The following is a 16872-nucleotide window of genomic DNA, read 5'->3' on the forward strand; positions in this document are numbered from 1 at the left end:
TCCTATTTCTGTGTTGTGCACATCAGGGTGGTTTGAGTTTGTAACACTTGATCAGCCATGTGTTTAATGTCTGCACCCCATCACGCCTGTCCCACAGTCAGAGCCGGGAGGACAAAGCCACGGGCTGAACAGCACTGTCCTTCCTCTGCACTGGCAGATCTGGCTGCACAACCAGCACCTGGCTTGGAGCAGCCAGAGCAGTGTTCTCCTCCAAAAAGCCACAAGTGAATCCGCTTGTGCCTAATCTCTAAATTAGTGTGGACATGAGTCTTTATTTTGTTCATAAAAACAATGAAAATTGAATACATATATTGTGAATAAACTACTCCCTATTTTTTCCAATAACTGCCCTTCTTTTTAATCAGATATAAACTAAATCCCAGTACAAACTATTGATGAAACCCAGGATCTTTACCCATTATGAGTGGTTTTCAAAGTGGTTTGGAAGCAGTATCAACATATGACTCGGAGTCTGGCTGTTGTTATGATTGTTCCATGATGTTGTTTCCATTTTATTTATATTCTTGCTTAGAAGTAGCGTTAGAAACCCATTTAGAGCAAACAGCAGGGCTTCAAGCCTGAGGTGAATCGTTTAACAGGACTACAGAAGTCACCTTCGGGCGGGTTTATTGGTTTGATCGCTTAGAAAGCGCAGCCCCTGGAAGTTGTACTGGTTCTGTTCTGGTCAGAAAGAGCAACGTGGAGCAGATGCCGGCTGCCTGCAGGCACCTGGGTTGTTTCGCGTCTCTGAGATGCCTGTAAGAATTGCTTCAGCATCCACCCGTGACAAGATGCATCGTACGTTCCAGTGTTTCCAGGGATTAGCAGCACCTTAGTTCTGTGGGTACGCGGGAGGAGGGCAGCGCACGCAGCACACTTGCGGGAGTCCGGGCGCCCCCGCCGGCTTAAGGCGTGTCAGCGCTGTGCGGCGAGTGCCGCTCCCGGTGCTGCTCCCGGGGCGCTCCGGGACCGGCGGGCCCTGGGCCGGAGCGCGCGAACCCTGCGGATTCCCTGAGGATTCCCTCAGGGAATGACGTCCCTGCGCGCGGCCATTGCCTGCGCCGCGGCGAGTTCTCCATTTATGGACACAACGCCCGCGCGGGGCAGCCCCGGTCCCTCAGTCCCTGCACCGAGCCGCCCGGCCCCGGCCCCGGCCCCTGCACCCCGCCGTTCGCCCGCTCCGGCCCCGCCCGCCGGGAGCTGCGCGCGCGGGGAGGGCGGAGCCGCTGGCCCCTCCTCTCCCCTCCGCCGGTTCCCTTCGTCCCGGGGCGCCGGCGTGTCTGGGCAGAGCCGCGGGCAGCGGAGCGCCGAGGAGCAGCGATGGTGAGCGGAGAGCTCGGCAGGGGGCCGAGCGGGGCGGGGGCCCGCGGGGCGGCGGCGGGAGCGCGGCTGTCGCGTCTCCTCGCGCGGTGCCGGGAAGGGGCCGCGGCAGCGCTCCGTGTCCCGCTCCTGGCCAGGGAGCGGTTGTGTAACAGCGCCGGCCTGTGGGAAGCCGGGCCATGCCAGGCACTTGCCGAGGGCCGGCGGTTGCCGGCCCTGAGGACCCGGGTCGGTGCCTCCAGTCTCGTCCCGAACCCGCCCATCCCATCGCGGGGCGCGGGTAGGGCCGGCGCCGCCTGTGGAGCACGAGCCGCGTGTGCCTCCCTCTCCCGCCGCTTGGCTTCTGAAGAGGTTTTGGATGTCCTCGGGTAGGAGGAATCCCGTGTCGGGGGGACGCCAGGGCGTAGTACAACAACAGGTGACGCCTCTGGTTCAGGGGGCGCTGGCGGAGGGGTCTCGGCGGGCAGAGGCGCTGCCGCCGTGCCGAGTGCCGGAGTCGCTCCGGTGCCCTGTCCGGCGGCGGGAGCGCTCAGGTGCGCTGCAGAGGCGGCTCCCGAGCCCGGGAGCTGGGGCCCCGCCACTGCTGGGGCTGTGCGCTGCCGGTTGTCACGAGGGGACGCGATGTCAGGAAAACACCTTTAGTGCTGGACTGAGGGAAAATTGAGGTTCGGTAGGTGAACCTGCTTTGTCTTCAATAACTGCCTCTTGATGATAAGCTTCATCCTGAAGTAATCCAAATAGCGATTTTGTCTACCTGTTACACAAGAACTAACAAATAGTGAAGAATCCTATGTGGTAATAAACGAGGCTAAAATCCATAACTTCTAAACAAGTAGTTTACTTAAAACTGTTCTGAAGCAGAGTACTAAAGGTCTGAGTGTTAAGATACTTGAAAAACTTTTGCAGTATTTTTGCTAAAGCTTAACTAAGGTTACGATTTAAAGACTGACCAGACTAATTCTCGTGTATTCAGAGCTTCACGCCCAATACCTTTTCAAGGATGCCTTTCTTATTGCCATTGCCTCTGCTTTGACTTTCTGAGGCAAGTAAAGGTGTACCTGATTACTTCTGTGTGGAGCAAAATCTTTGCTTTAAAAAAAGCATTGCAGAAGATAGGAAGTTAAAACTTCTCTTTAAGTCAGGGATAATGATACCAACTAGCTCTTATAAACCTGTTTTTGGTAAGGAGCTTTGAATAAGATAGGTGCTTGTGTTCCCTGGGGGTTGATTGTTTTGCCAGGTGATTCAGATCAACTCGTTAGCCTTAATCTTTGCTCAAGTACCTGCTGTGTCACAGACACCTGTGGCACATATGGCCTCGTTGGCAGAGGCTGGGTCATTGCTTAGACTGCCCACATGTTAAACGGGGTTGGAAATCTTTGTTGCAGGTGCTTCAGATATGTCTGCCTGTTACCAGTAGTACTTCGAGATCAGTCTATTAGTTGATCTGCTGTAGGGTCCGTTCATTCCTTTTTAATGAAAAGTTTTAATCAAAGTAGTTTCTGTAAATACATATAACTAACTGGCATCATACTCTGTGAGATTTACTTTATCAAAATAAGATAATTAATTTCTTCCACAAGATACAATTCTTAGGGATGTATTCAGACAGTTACTCCCCAGCTTTTAATTTGATACTGAAGTAGTTTTTCATTGTGATATCTCAAAATAATAAGAATTGCATTTTTAGATTACTGGTAAGCCATTATTACAGCAAAACCAGAAAATAATGTTTTTGAAAGTGCTGCTTTTTCAAATAATTTTGCCCAAACCATTGTTTGATAAGTCATTAGAAGGTAGTATTTTGTAACTTAGTTGGCAGAAGGATTGCCTGGCAGGACGTAAAATGACTGCTGATGAACATGAATCATGCTACTAATGTCCTGAAACTTTATACTTATCCTCTGTGCTGTATTAAAAACTCACATTATTCCCCTTATTTTTGTCTTAACAGTTTTGAGGTCTGGAGGGTGAAAGAAGCTGAATGTTACAAGTGTTTTGTGTGTTCTGCTATATCTTCTTCACTGTAGTCCTCAGAGTGACCCTTTCCTGTTCTGACAGGGTCCCCAGTGCAGGGTGCTGAGTTGCCACTGACACCAGGTGCTGTTGGTGCTTCTGGGGCCATCTGACTGAGCAGAGCAGATCGCGGTGTCACTGCTCTGTCCCTGGTGCCTCCGCCAGTCCCTGCCATGGTGCGCTGCCCCGCCCAGCTCAGCTGGCACACTGCAAAGCTCTCTGCACTTAGCAACATGTCTCCTCCTTTTGGCTGGCTTATTTTTAATCCAGATCGATATCTATGTCAAGTTAACAGGATGGTTTCAGGAGGAGATCTGCAAACATGGAATGGGTGAGGTGTTTCATGGGTTTACATGGCAGTACAAGGTGGGAATGAGCAACAGCGGGGCAAAACTATAGTAAACTTGACAAGACTAAGGAACATCTGGTGGCTTGAAATTTTTCTCTTTAATACATCCATTTTGTTAGCTTTGTGTTTCAATGTTTTAAATTCAAAATAAAAAATCCTAAAAGCCTCTAACAGCTTAGCTGAAGTTTTTAAGTCTTCAAAAACTACATATTATGCCAGTGCCAAGTAGTCCCACTCCAGTGAAGGACTCTATCCAAAATATTCAGGAAGCCTCATGGTGAAACTAAGCTGGAACTTGCGTGAAAGGGAAGCATGTGGTCAGCTGAACTTTATGCTGTTATACTGTGAGTTAGAACCTTCATGTCATGGGGTAGTTCATGGAGATGCATTGAAGGCTCTGGAATTGGATAGAGAATCTGTACCACATTACAAAAATTATCCTGGACCTTTCATTTAAAGTAGCTCTTTAGTCTTCAGGGAAAGATTGTTCCCCTGAGTACTGTTAGTGGCTTTGACTCTTCTAAAGATAAAACTTTGTATGTCAATCAGCAAGTATTTTCTAAGGCATAAACTGATACTATATTTAGAACATAAACCAACCACAAAAATCAAATAAATACTCCAACAGCAACCCATCAGTGATCAACTTTGCCTGCTTTTGCATAATCTCTGTTATAGAGTAGTTCTGCTGAGGTTTTGTACCAATTTGTTAGGCAGAGAAGGGAAAGCTCCCAAGAGAAAACAGGATGAGCAGTATCTGGATTTGGTCACAAGTTGTTGAGCAAGCCAGGGTTGTCTAATATGTGTGATGGAAACTGGGACCTTATACTACGTTAAATCTTTTTTTTTTCTGCAGGGAAGTGAAGGGTGCTTTTCTGTCTGTTGCTGCAGACAGTAGCCTAAGCTCAAACCTTGCTTTCTGCCAAATGTGGAATACTAGGGAGGGTAACAGCATGTGCTTTGCGTTATGTCTAGAGGTGCATTAATGGAAAATCTTCCAGCTATATGATGTTTCTTTCTGGCTTATATATAAAATATACTAAAACACAGTAGTACTTAGTGTGTTTTGTTTAGGTTTGTGTGCGTGCATGTTTTTGTTTCTCGTTTAGACCTCTAGAATGATTATGGATATACTGTGTATGTTAGAGCACTTTTTCAGAAGACACTAATGTATGCAGAATGTTACTCAAATGCAACTTCTGCAGCTGAAAACTGAACCTGTGATTGTGTATGTATATCTTAAGTAATTTTCTCATCATCTCTTTTGCCTTCCAGGTATGGTTTTTTTTTTCTGTTCTACATACATAACTAATTTAGTGTGAAGGAAGTGGGGTGGCAATGCTATTAGTAGTTTAAACAAATTATTTGCAGCCACTTTTTCTTAACTTAAAGGAATAACATTCACCAGTCTCACTCCTTGTTCTTAAGGCATTGCTGCACATGTGGCATGGATGAAATTAAAACGAGTTTTGTCATGGTTAGCATATGGAATGTTAAACTTTTACGAGTTTTTAGTAAAATCTTAGTAATGTTCCCATCTTAACATGGAAAGTATTTTACCTTGCTTGAAACACTAAAAAGTTGTACATCTCTTTACAGAACTGTTATTATCCCCTTTTGTAATAATTTAAATTAATTTGACTATATAAATACCAGTATATTCTCTTCTCAGTTGTAGGAGTTAGTCTAAAAGTCTAAAAGTTAATCTAAAAGTTGTAGGCGTTAGTCTAAAAGTCATTTATAAATGGTCATGCATTTAATGGTCATGCTCTATCCAATGTATATTAAAAAGAATAAGGTTTTGGTCCTCCTAATTTCAGCATAAGGAATATGAAATTCTTGCACGCTTGGATTTGTATTCTAATATAGTATGCATGTATAGATGAATTATATTAATGTATAGAACATGTAAATAAACATCTTCAGAGACCCAGAAGAATCCTTTGCCTAACTTAGTTGCTGCATTTTGTGATGAGGAAGGGAGCAAAAAGATAGGTGGTTTTTCCTCCTGGGCTCCCAGTCTTACTTTGCCAGGCTAACCCTGGGAGTGAGTTTCCTGTAGTCACCTGAAGAGTTCTGACACAGATCACTGTCGTTCTGCTGATGCAGGCCAGCCTTGGACTGACCTGCATCTTGTCAGGCTTTTGCTTATCCTTTGGTTCTGGTTATTGCCACAATAAATGGCTTATAAATGACAAATTCCTCTGCTTTCCTTTTCAGTTTTGTAAAGCACTCTTGTAATACAATCCTTCAGTCTGCTTTTTTTAGGAAGCTGCACTCCAGATCTAGGTGGTGTGTGGCTACTGAAAGGCATTAAGAACTGTGTTAGAAAGGGATTTGCCCCTAATTAACAAGGGTTTTGTTCTGGGAGTTAAGCGTGCTAGACTAGAAGCAGTAAAATTGAAGCAGTTTTTGGAACTGGGATTGGGAAAATATTTCAGTTCCTCTGCAAGCACAGAAATCTAGGCATAGGCTTTGGTAAGAAAGGGTTGGCTTGCATTACTGGTAGCTCTTTGAATTAAGCCATTTTGTACTATCTAAACTCTGACCATGAATATGAGCAGGAAAGTTTACCTCAGCACAAAAGGCTAAGCCTTTCAGGGAAGATCATATAAAGGTTCTCTCATGTATTTTGTCATCTGTTGGAGGCCATCCACTTCTTCACTACCTGTGGTCTGCCAAGAAGCTTTTCTGGTTGATGCTGGTCACTAGCAAATGACCAGCATTGTTTTCAACTCTGAAGTGGATTTTTGTACTGCCTTTGTATGGGGAAGTATTCCAGGTGTATGGGGTGCCTGCTGACCTTGGAACTGCTGTAGTCAGAGGACTCTGGATAGCTATAGTGTGTTGTTTGGCTTTTATAATTTCTACTATGGCTGTAAAAATATTTGTAAATATCAGAGAAATATGGCAGGAAGTAAACAAGAATTTTCTCCCTTCGGATGAGAACTGAGAGCTGTCTCTGAGGCCTTGCTCAGACGTTCACCTCAGCCTCCCGTGGCACTCCTGGGGCAGCTTGTGTGAGGAGCTGTAATTTAGTCAGACCTTCCTGGGCTCCCTTCAGTCTTTCCCATCTCCTACTCCCTTCCCTGCATTCCTGAGATGCCAGTTACTGTCCTGCCCAGGAAGTACATTGTCATTCCTCTCCTGACTCATCCTCATCTTCTAGCTTTCCTATCCTCCACCTACTGCTTTCCTCCCTCACTTCTACAAAACTGTGACTACCCCCTGGGGATGCCAGGTGTGCAGTCAAGTCCTGGCAGTGCATGGGATCTGTTCTCTCTGCTTGACTGAGTCATTGCTGTGATCAGAAAAGGTGTCTTGGACTACAGCTTTTCCACACACTGAACCTCACATTTGTTTTCTGCCCCTTCTGTAAAATATGCTTCGTATAAATAGCTTTGGGGCTTGATGGTGTCCTCTACACAAGTGAGTACATCTAAACCCAAGATTCCATAATGTAAACAGCCTAGGAAGAAGGGTGGTCAAGGTTTTTTTCCAAAGACACAGCAGCATTTAATTGATACTAAAACCACTCATGGATTGGGTTCATAAATTATAAAATGTAATTTTTACAAAAGTCCGAATTTAATTTTTTTAGTTGAAACTGAAAATATTTTTTAAACAAAACAAATGTGAGAGCTGACAAGGAAAGCGGTGTTGGCAATTGGAGCATGAGTCAGAGCTATCAGAAGTGATGCCTTTTGGGAAGCCTACTTACAAGGTGCTTTTAAAGTACAAAGGCTTATCTATTAACGTAACTTGCTAAATGTGAAGTTGAAAGTTAAAGCCAGATATTAGGAGATCTTGAGTATACTTCGTGACCAACACTGTCCTGTAAGTGTCAAAAGGATTATAAAATAGGTCTGGTGCTCTGCTCTCCTGTCATGTGTGTGATTTTTCAGCTGCCAGAAGTGTCTGGTGAAAGCCACTTCTGGCTTTCAGGGGATCAGTGCAGTGGCTTTGGGATGGAGTGATGACAGATGTTTTTCTCTAGACTCCTTCAAAAAAAGGGGACATAAATAGTTTATGCAAAAACATGTGCTTCTAGAAGCTATTTTCATGCCTTTTTCAGCAATCTGAAGTCTAAATGAGAGGTTTTTGTTGGCATCCTTCAAAGAGGATTAGCAGTCTCGTAGTGACTTGCTGCACTTGTCCCTGTACAGGAAGTGTGGGGCTTTTTTTCTGTGCCAGCTCAGAACCACTCACTGAATCACTGTCATCAGCTGAGCCTGAGTCTGTAACCACTTCTTGGTCAGCCTTGTCTAATTTAAGTGTTGAAGTCATACTCAAGTCTGAACAGTGCAGCCTGATACCCTCTATAAAACAAGCAAAATGTTTTCAACAGCTTTAAAGTCTTTCCTGCTTGTGTCTCATAAAATATGCTGCCTGGTGTTTGATCTTGCACCTTAGGACAGTCTTCTGTTTTCAGTCTGACATTCCTCAACATTTGTGATGCTTTAATTCTAGGCAGTTTACCAATGCACACTGTTATCTTTTGCAGTGATTGATGTCTTTTCCTGTGCTTTGAGTTGGATATTGCTAATAGCAGAAACACAGAAAGATGGAAGTTGGAACCTCTTGTTAGTAATAGATTTGCAGTGCCAAGCGGTAGTCAAGAACTTGTCTCATCTTGTTTTGTTTTGTTTTGTTTTCCTGCCTTGAAGGATACAAGTCTGCACAAATGCCTAAGTGCTTCCAAATTTGCTTTTGCAATAACTTCCAATGCTATGTTATTCACAGCTTTGTGAAGAAGTGTGCAGAAATGCTGCATTTGGAGTCCCTGGCACTGTGAGCCCTGGACTCTTTGATAGCTCATTTGGTGTGGAAGTACTACTGCTCTGAGGGGTAGCAGGAACATTCGGAGGGCAAAGGTTTATCTAGGTATTGTAAACATCTGTGAGCTTTTGTGCTGCTTCTAGCACACACTGGCATGTTCACCTCCTGATCGCTTGGGTTTTGGACTTATTGCAGGTGTTCTGATGTATGAACTGGAAAATACTTCTGCTAAGTGGAAGCGGTGTTCGTGAGGCATATTGAAGGAGAACTTTTGTTAAACCTAATCTTAAAAGCTATTTCATGGAACTCAAAAGCAAGTGCATACTTTTAAATATTTCTTTATTCTTTCAGTATTTGAGGAGCATTTGATTTATTAATTCTGAAAGAATTTGTTTTCCTGTACTGATACCCACCTGTATTCAGTACGTACCTAAAGAAAGAGAAATGTGCAAAAATATTTATAACAGTAATTGAAAACAGTCATACTACAGATAAATTTAATGGGGAATTAAAAATGTGGTTAGATTAATTCCAGAAAGGATATAAATCCATTCTTGCTTTCAGAGCACAGAGGTATAAGCTGTCTACATAGTCTGAATTAGTAGATAAATCTATGGTATCTTCTAGTAAGGTAAAAGAAACATGGATTTTGCATAATTATTTCTGCTGTCTAGCTAAATGTAGATTATATTTTTTAAGGAATCAGTGATAGGATCAAATCATCTAGGAAAAATAATTAGTCATGGAAATCCATAGTTATATTAGGCCCTTTTATCATACTTAGTTCTGTATTTTTTGTTGACTCTTGATAGTGCAATTTTTATGAGAGCAGGTTAAATTAATACACTACTCCTTTCAGGAAACCTCTGCTATCTTTCCTACCATAATTTGAATTAAATATTTGGCTACAATGAAAGCTGATGTAGTACTAAGCATGATTTTATTACATGTAGCTTCTGCACCATGAAATATTCCACTTCACATGCAAACTTGACTAGTTCCTGAATTCTGAATTGGCTGAATGCAAGAAAACAAATATTTGACTTGGCCAATTAAAATATAGTACATCCACTAAGAACAGAATTACTTGAGCTGGATATATTTTCTGCACTTAAAAGCTGTTCCTTACTTGCAGTCACGTTTCCACGACTTGATGCTGTGTTGTTGGTAGTCTCCAAAGCCTTTTTCAGTGCTTCCCCTCAAGTATACACTGGGAACTGCTATATTGGTTAGTAATTGCTAGATTCAGCAAACCAGAGTTTCCTACAAAAACATTCTGGTCTTTGCAGTGGAAAAGCAAAAATAGCTTCTCAGAGTAGGGCAATTTGGATGTGTTCGGTTTTGATCCTGTCTGGTTTCTGTGTATCCTGCAGGACTTGAGTGGACTGAAGTACGGTGCCTTTTTGGAATTGATTGGCCCTGGTGGAGCAGGAAGCATCAGCCCCCTATGGAGGAGCAGTGTGAACCTGCTGAGAAATCTGTTGCAAAAGAGCTAAAAATGTGTAATTCTGTGCTGAGCTGTAGCCAGACTGTTGGCCATTATTTGCTCTGCTGTGGCTGTTGGCTTTGCAAGCATCTCTTCCTGCTTTTTCCTGGGGTAGCTGGAAGTTCATAATCCCAGCTGTCTGCAGCCACCTTTGCTGGGTGCACTGGTGGCACTGGCACACAGTGCTGCTGAGAGGAGCAGCCCCTTGGGCGTTTAGTGGCCAGTACTTGCCAGTGGCTGAGGGCAGAGTCCTAGCAGGAGCAGTGGTCAGAGCCCTTCAGGACCCAGGGACTATGTTGGTGGTCTGCATTATAGGAAGAGACTGCCAGCAAATTGAGGTTGGAGTAACTTCTACAGACTCTGCTACTGGGTATGGTTTTTAAAGAAGGATTAGACTTGACCCAGGGAAAAAACGTGAACTGGGATGTTTTGTAACAAATCCTGTTATGAGATCCTGTTATGGCTCTGTGTATGTCTGTGGAGGTCTGGCCTTTAATGAGAAAATCTTGAGCTCCATTTGTAGCAGAGTTGGGAGTGGGGAGAATGACTTCATTGTAGGAGAGGCCCCTGCTTTTGCTGTTTTGCTGTGCTTTAGTTGTTTTTTGTCCCAGCATTGAGTTGCAACCACAGAGTTTGAAGAATGAATGTTTTCAGATGAGGAGGAAGGCAGGGATAGGCCTTCAGCAGAGTAAGTCAGGTCAGAAGTGTACCTACAAGTGAAAGAGGACTTGGCAGTACCTGAGTATCCAGTATCTGAAACTTGAGATAATGTTGAGTACCTGTTTCTAACGACTGAGCCTGGTTTCTTAAGCAGCTTAGATATTTGTCTATAATTGTCATTCTTGTCTCTCAGCATTCTGTAATATATATCTGCATAGCAGTAAGGGACTAGATTCAGTGTATTGGAGAAAATAAGAATTTGCCTAATTTGATACTTGCTTTAAATAACAAATCAGCATATATTCTGGTATGTGGTCAGCAAAACTTAGATTTGCTAAAACTGAAATGGCTTCTGTTGTGATTTTAAAAAGTATATACAATAAAGGAGATTAATCTGATCTACCTTGAAGCTGCCTTCAAGCATACAGAATATGTGTTCTTTGTAGCCTCCAGTGACTTTGACCTCAGTCTCAGGAATATGTAATGAAGTGCGAGGCTACAAAGAAGTTGAACTTCAGTAGCACAGAGAGAATGGATTAATTATTTCACATAGACTATTGGTAACTGGCAGTTGTAATGTTGAAAGGAGTACTTGGTTTGCCAGTACCAGTGTCAGTAACCCAGCTGACTGCTACAGGAGTCTTAACTGCTGTTCCCATGAGTACTGTTTGTTAAAGCTTTTCTAGTGGTAATAGGAATTCTGGTTCCAGGGTTCTTAATGCCTGAAATACCAGCACACCCAGTCCACAGAGACCTGATCTCAATATGCAGAGTAAGTTCATGACCAGCAGTGGTTTCTTCCTGTCGTTTGTGTTTTTATTCTTGGTACATTCTAGGAGCACTTGAGAGGAAGCAGGGCAGTGGCTACTTATCCCCATATTTGGTATTGTTCTAGACAGAATGGACATCCCTCACTAAAGGAGAGAGGTGATACAGTGTTCCTGGGCAACCTAACCTGCCTCCAACCATGGCTCAGTCCTGGCAGAGTCGCAGGGCTCCATTTCCTTTGCTGATGTGCACGGTGCAGTTTACTGCCAGGAGTTACAGTGGTGGTCGGTGGCACTGCTGGGGTCCCTTAAGATAGGTGGGCCTGACTCTTCCCAGTACTAAAAGCTTGTATTTACATGGTTACAAATCCTTGTTCTCCAGTGGTGCTTCCATTGGTCTACACATGAGTAGTGGTGTATTTTGTGTTGTAAAGAGTTGGAATTAGTGAGTGTTACTGAATACCTTAGTGAATTGAGCACTTAAGTATTTAACTATGGAAAAGGAAACAATATTTAGAACATCAGCTTACTTGCATCTCCCAACTTTCTCCTTGGTATTTTTCCTTTCTCCTCCTGAGTGAGGAGAGTACCCCAAGCCCTAAATCTGCTTTCGTAAATAGTCACTATTAAAGCTGTGTTGGGAAAGAAGCAGATACAATATTTGCTTACAATAATTTCAGAAAAGCATTTTAATCACTGACAGCGTAGGCACTAGTTCCTGCTGGAATAGCTGGCTACCTTATCTGGTGGCTACCTTATCTGCTTCCATGCAATTCACCAGTAAAAAGACAAACTAAGGACTGCAGAAATTAATCTTTATTTTATTAGTCTGAGATTGACCTTTTCTTGTTCTCAATTATAGCAATCTGTACTTGAACTGAGACTAAATAATTTCAGCTGCATGTGTCAGAATGCCTAAAATTAATCCTTTATGGACACAGTCTTGACAGAACCCTCCAGTTCTGAATAAGAAAGGAATGTCTGAAAACGATCCAGAAGAATAGAATGTAATAGAGAGTTTTAAATCCCTGTTTCAGTGCCACAGAATAAGTTTATAGACTTGAACAACTGGTTTTTTTCCCAGAGCTGAGCATTTCTTTTGGGGAGAGGAATTTAAGAGCTGTTTATTCTGAAAAGAGGCTTAACGGTGTGAAAGCTGACAAGTGCTGAAGCAAGTCTGTTTGGGCTGTACTGACAGTACAGGCTGTACCCTGAGATTATAGACAGGTACTTCATAAACCACTGAGGATGCTCTGATGGATGTTGTGAAGGTGGTAGTTTGCAATGGAGGAGTGTGTTACCACAGTTAATGAATTAGTCATGAAGAGCTATTTAGTCTGACACACCTCGAGAGTGTTCACCTACCGAAATTAGGTTTTCTTTTGTTCAGGTCATTTCTTAATGCTACAGCAGGCTGAGATGTTTTTGCACCTGAGGCCATTAGGTGACTTTTTCACTGGACTTGCCCCATCTGTGGGTCTGTTCTGGAACAGAATACATTTAAAATGCAGCAGTCAACAGGCTTTACCCTGCAGCTCTGTGGGGGGGATTCTCTAAGTGTGGCTGGAGTCCAGTCTGGGACTGGGAGGGACAAAGCAAGCAAAACTGGTCCTGTCAGTTTGACTGTGACCCACCTGTTGTGGTTTGTACTGGGTCTCTGATACTCAAAAATGGTTAAATAGCTCTTAACTTAGTGGGGGGTGGGGGAGACATCAATTAAAAAAAACATACCCAATATTAACTTTTACTGTTCTAGAAGCACTTAAGACGCTGGGGAGTTCTTCCTAGACTGCACTTCAAAATATGTAGGTGGAGAGTCAGTACTTGTGATGTTAACTACCTGTGGTGAGGTAGCTATGGTCATTCATTTTACATCTGAAGCAGACAACATAGACAACATATAGGAAGAATATACATTTTTATTTCAAGGTTATTTTGCCTGGTAACTACACTGAGATCTTAAAGTTAGAAGTCAAGGTTGTTATGGTGTTTGTTTTGGATTGTTTTTTTCCCCCAAGCCTTTGAAAATATTTTATCATCATGCTCTTCACACGTGTGGAGTAGTAGGTTAACTATAAAATACTAATCCTGTTGCTGTTTATTCATTGATAGTGCAGGTGTACAAACAGGAAAAGAAAAAAACAAAGGGGAAATTAATATAATCTGATTGCTAAAACAATGAAGCTCAAATTTAGTAGCTAAGATTATGTTCAGGCTGGTAACAGGATACAGTGAACAATGAAACTACATTCTGTAGCTAATTGTGTCCTTTTAGGGCTTGTTTTGGAATTGTACTTGACCAATTGAAATTCTTCAGGGGAGTAGAAGTCAACCTCATTTAAATGAACGAACCTACTTATTTTGCATCACACCTCAATGAGATGCCTAGGCTCTTATTTTTCTTTGTATTTTTGAAGACTTTGGAATATATTCAAGAACTATAACTAGTTTTTGGTTTTTTAAGGTGGTGTTTTAAGTCAGGGCAGGTCAGGACCCTGTAAGTATTAGAACTGGCAGGTGGGGGAAATACTTTTCTGTTGTTCTATCCATTTACTACTACAGCTGTAGTACAACATACAGTTTTGCCCCCTTATTTCTGTTCTGCCTTCCAGTCTCTAATGTGACAGTGTGGGAGAACCTCCCCAAGCTCCAAAGCTGTGCAGAGCCTTTGTGATCACTCTGTGGTGGTGTTTTGTTCTAGTGCCATTTTGATAAGGATGGAGTGGGGAATATATCTGAGGCATGTCCCTAACAGCTGCCATGGACTGTGTTCTGGAGCTATTCTAGGAGCCTAAATTAACTATAAGGGTGAGAGAGGGCTGGAATCCTCTGCTGGTTTTGGCAGATGATACGTGCAAACTACGTTGTGGCCCCTGTGAGGGAAATGTGACTTGGTCCACAGTAGGCTGAGTGACAGAACTTTCTCAAACAGGAAAGAGAGTAAGGGCAATAAATCTAAGAAGAATGGTGGAGTGGTCTGGGCTGGCAAGATGACGGGAGCCTAGTCTGGTCCAGGCAAGCTGCTTCCAATTTCCATGTGGAGTTCTGCTCCTTCAGCTCTACCTTAGTAGTGCTCTTTCCATGTGTTTATAAGCCTTTAATATTGCTGACGGAATTGGTTCAGTCTGACACCTTCTCTGATTCTGACCTCGTATGGGAAATGTCCTCCTACCCACAGATCAGCCATGTGGCTTTGAAATACTTGCCTGAATCTGGTCTTAGCTCTCACCTTCTACAGTTGCCTTTCTTATGCCTTCCCTTCTACATCTTTAACTCTCAGCAAGCCTTTGCACAGGTCTTTTGTCTTCAGCTGCAAATGCCAAAGGACATGATCCATTTCATTACAGGCTTTCAGGGTGATTTAGGGGGTTTATCCCTCAAATGTTATCTCTAATGATGTAATGTGATGTCTGTTATGCTTTTACTAGTAGTTCTAAACAGGTTTAGGCTTGCTCAGGCAATGGTGTGTGTAAACATTGGATCATTCTTCTGATCCTTTTTAAAGTGCAGATTTTCCTGGCAGTACATACTGCAAGGAAACTTCCAATGAAGTATGTTGTATAAAGGCAAAGAAGTTCTATTTTGTACTTTGCAGTAAGGTCATGGAGATGAAAGTGCACATACAGATGTACATTTGTAATTCATGAACATGGTTATGTGAGTGCCATCTTATTACTTAAATGCCTGTATATGAAACATGGGACTTTAGCAGTAGATTACAAATAATTTTTTTATCTTTGTAGTAGTCCTTACAGTTACTGCTGCCAAGTGTTGGACAATTTTTCAAAGTACAATAAAAGATATCAATAATTGGTACATTAGCACTAAATAGGCAGAACATCCCTGAGGACAGATTCTAGTAGGAATCTGTGGGATAGCTGGTGTTAGGTATTGCCTGTATCCCACAGAACACAAGTGTGTGTTAGAAGATACAGGAAAACACTTCTGTTACTGCAAGCTGTCACCAAATGATTTAACATGTAGAGCATTTTTGAACCTGCTGTCAACACTATCTAGAAGCAATACAGCTGGTTTACAACTGGACTCAAATTTTACTTGCAAAATCTTCCATGGCACCTTTTTTTCACCACAAATAACCAAAACCTCTGACACTTTATTTGCAAGGTGGTGTCCTTTTGATAGCCCTTCTGCTAAACTGGCAATTACTGACTCATCCATTATTAAATTACTACTGTTATTCTCTAAAAATCTGGGCTTTACTTGATGCTCTCCTATGCAAGTGGTATGTAAATCAACCCTTGCTAAACACTGAGATTTGACAGCAGCAAATTGCAAAGTAAGATAGCTGCAGGCTGCATCCTGTTCCACTGTGTTTTAGCAGGTAAAAAATGATTCTGGCAGTCAGACATTACACAAGGAGTATGCAGAAGCACATCTGCTTATCTAATAGTCTGATTCTACAGATTTTAAGAGATGCTTTCATTAACTGGATGAGACATGCTTAGTTGCATAACATAGTTGTTCAAATTAATGTTTTGTAGGGGAAAGAAAAAGGCACAGGCAGATGGCTGGGATGGTTGAAATCATCGCACACATGCCGGATGTGTGATGTATTTTTTCACGTATGATACACAGAACTGTGTGTGTTTTGTAGAAAACAAGCTTTTCTCACTTGTGCTCAGGTTTATTTGAAGTATGTACAGACTGGAGAGTGAGAGGCTGGAGGACTGCACCACTGAGGAGCCTGGAGTCCTGGTTGATAGAGAGTTGAACATGAGCGCAGCCATGAGGAGGGCCAGGCTGATGGGGCATCAGCCCAGCATCACCAGCCAGACAAGGGGGGAATTGTCCTGCTCTGCATTGGGGCAGCCTCACCTCCAGTGCTGGGGGCAGTTATACCCCATATATATATATATATATATATATATATACACACACCACATATATATACCACAGTATTGAGCTGTTCGAGTGTCCAACGCATGGCATGAAGATGGTGAGCGGAAGCCGTGTGAGGAGCAGCTGGGGACATAGGTCTGTTCAAGCTGGAGGAGACCGAGGGGAGGCCTCACTGCAGGTACAGCCTCCTCATGAGGGGAAGAGGAGGGGCTGACAGTGATCTTTTTGCTCTTGTGACCAGTGACAGGGCCTGAGGGAATGGCCTGAAATTGGGTCAGGGGTGGTCTAGTTTGGACATTAGGGAAAGTTTCTTCACCCAGAGTGTGTTTGGGCACTGGAACAGGCTCCCCAGGGCAGTTGTCACAGCACCAGACAAAGATCCAGGAGAGTTTGATCAACTTTCTCAGGCACATGGTGGGATTCTTGAGGATGTGCTATACATGGAGCTGAACTTTTGTGGATCCCTTCCAACTCAGGATATTCTATGATTCTATGGCTTTAGCAGAAGTTTTGAGAATGAGAATGAGACTCCCAAGCTCTGTTGCTAAATGACCAACCTCAGAGCTTCAAATCCCACCTGATTTACCGAAAGGGCTAAAGCATTCTGTGTCTTGTGCCTTTACTCCCTTTTCCAG

The 16872-nt window shown here is 43.1% G+C and overlaps 1 protein-coding gene across 1 annotated transcript in view; it reads left to right on the forward strand.

Annotated features, from left to right (window-relative positions):
* Positions 1–1011: 1011 nt before the first annotated feature.
* The window catches only part of MYO1E (myosin IE), a 76791-nt gene continuing 60930 nt past the window's right edge, over positions 1012–16872 (forward strand). Inside the window, 2 exon segments of the mRNA XM_053954599.1 lie at positions 1012–1309; positions 1312–1323. Of these exon segments, the coding sequence (XP_053810574.1) occupies positions 1031–1309; positions 1312–1323 (291 nt within the window). The 5' untranslated portion in view covers positions 1012–1030.

Source organism: Vidua chalybeata, chromosome 13, assembly GCF_026979565.1.
Source record: "Vidua chalybeata isolate OUT-0048 chromosome 13, bVidCha1 merged haplotype, whole genome shotgun sequence".
NCBI classification, from domain to species: domain Eukaryota; kingdom Metazoa; phylum Chordata; class Aves; order Passeriformes; family Viduidae; genus Vidua; species Vidua chalybeata.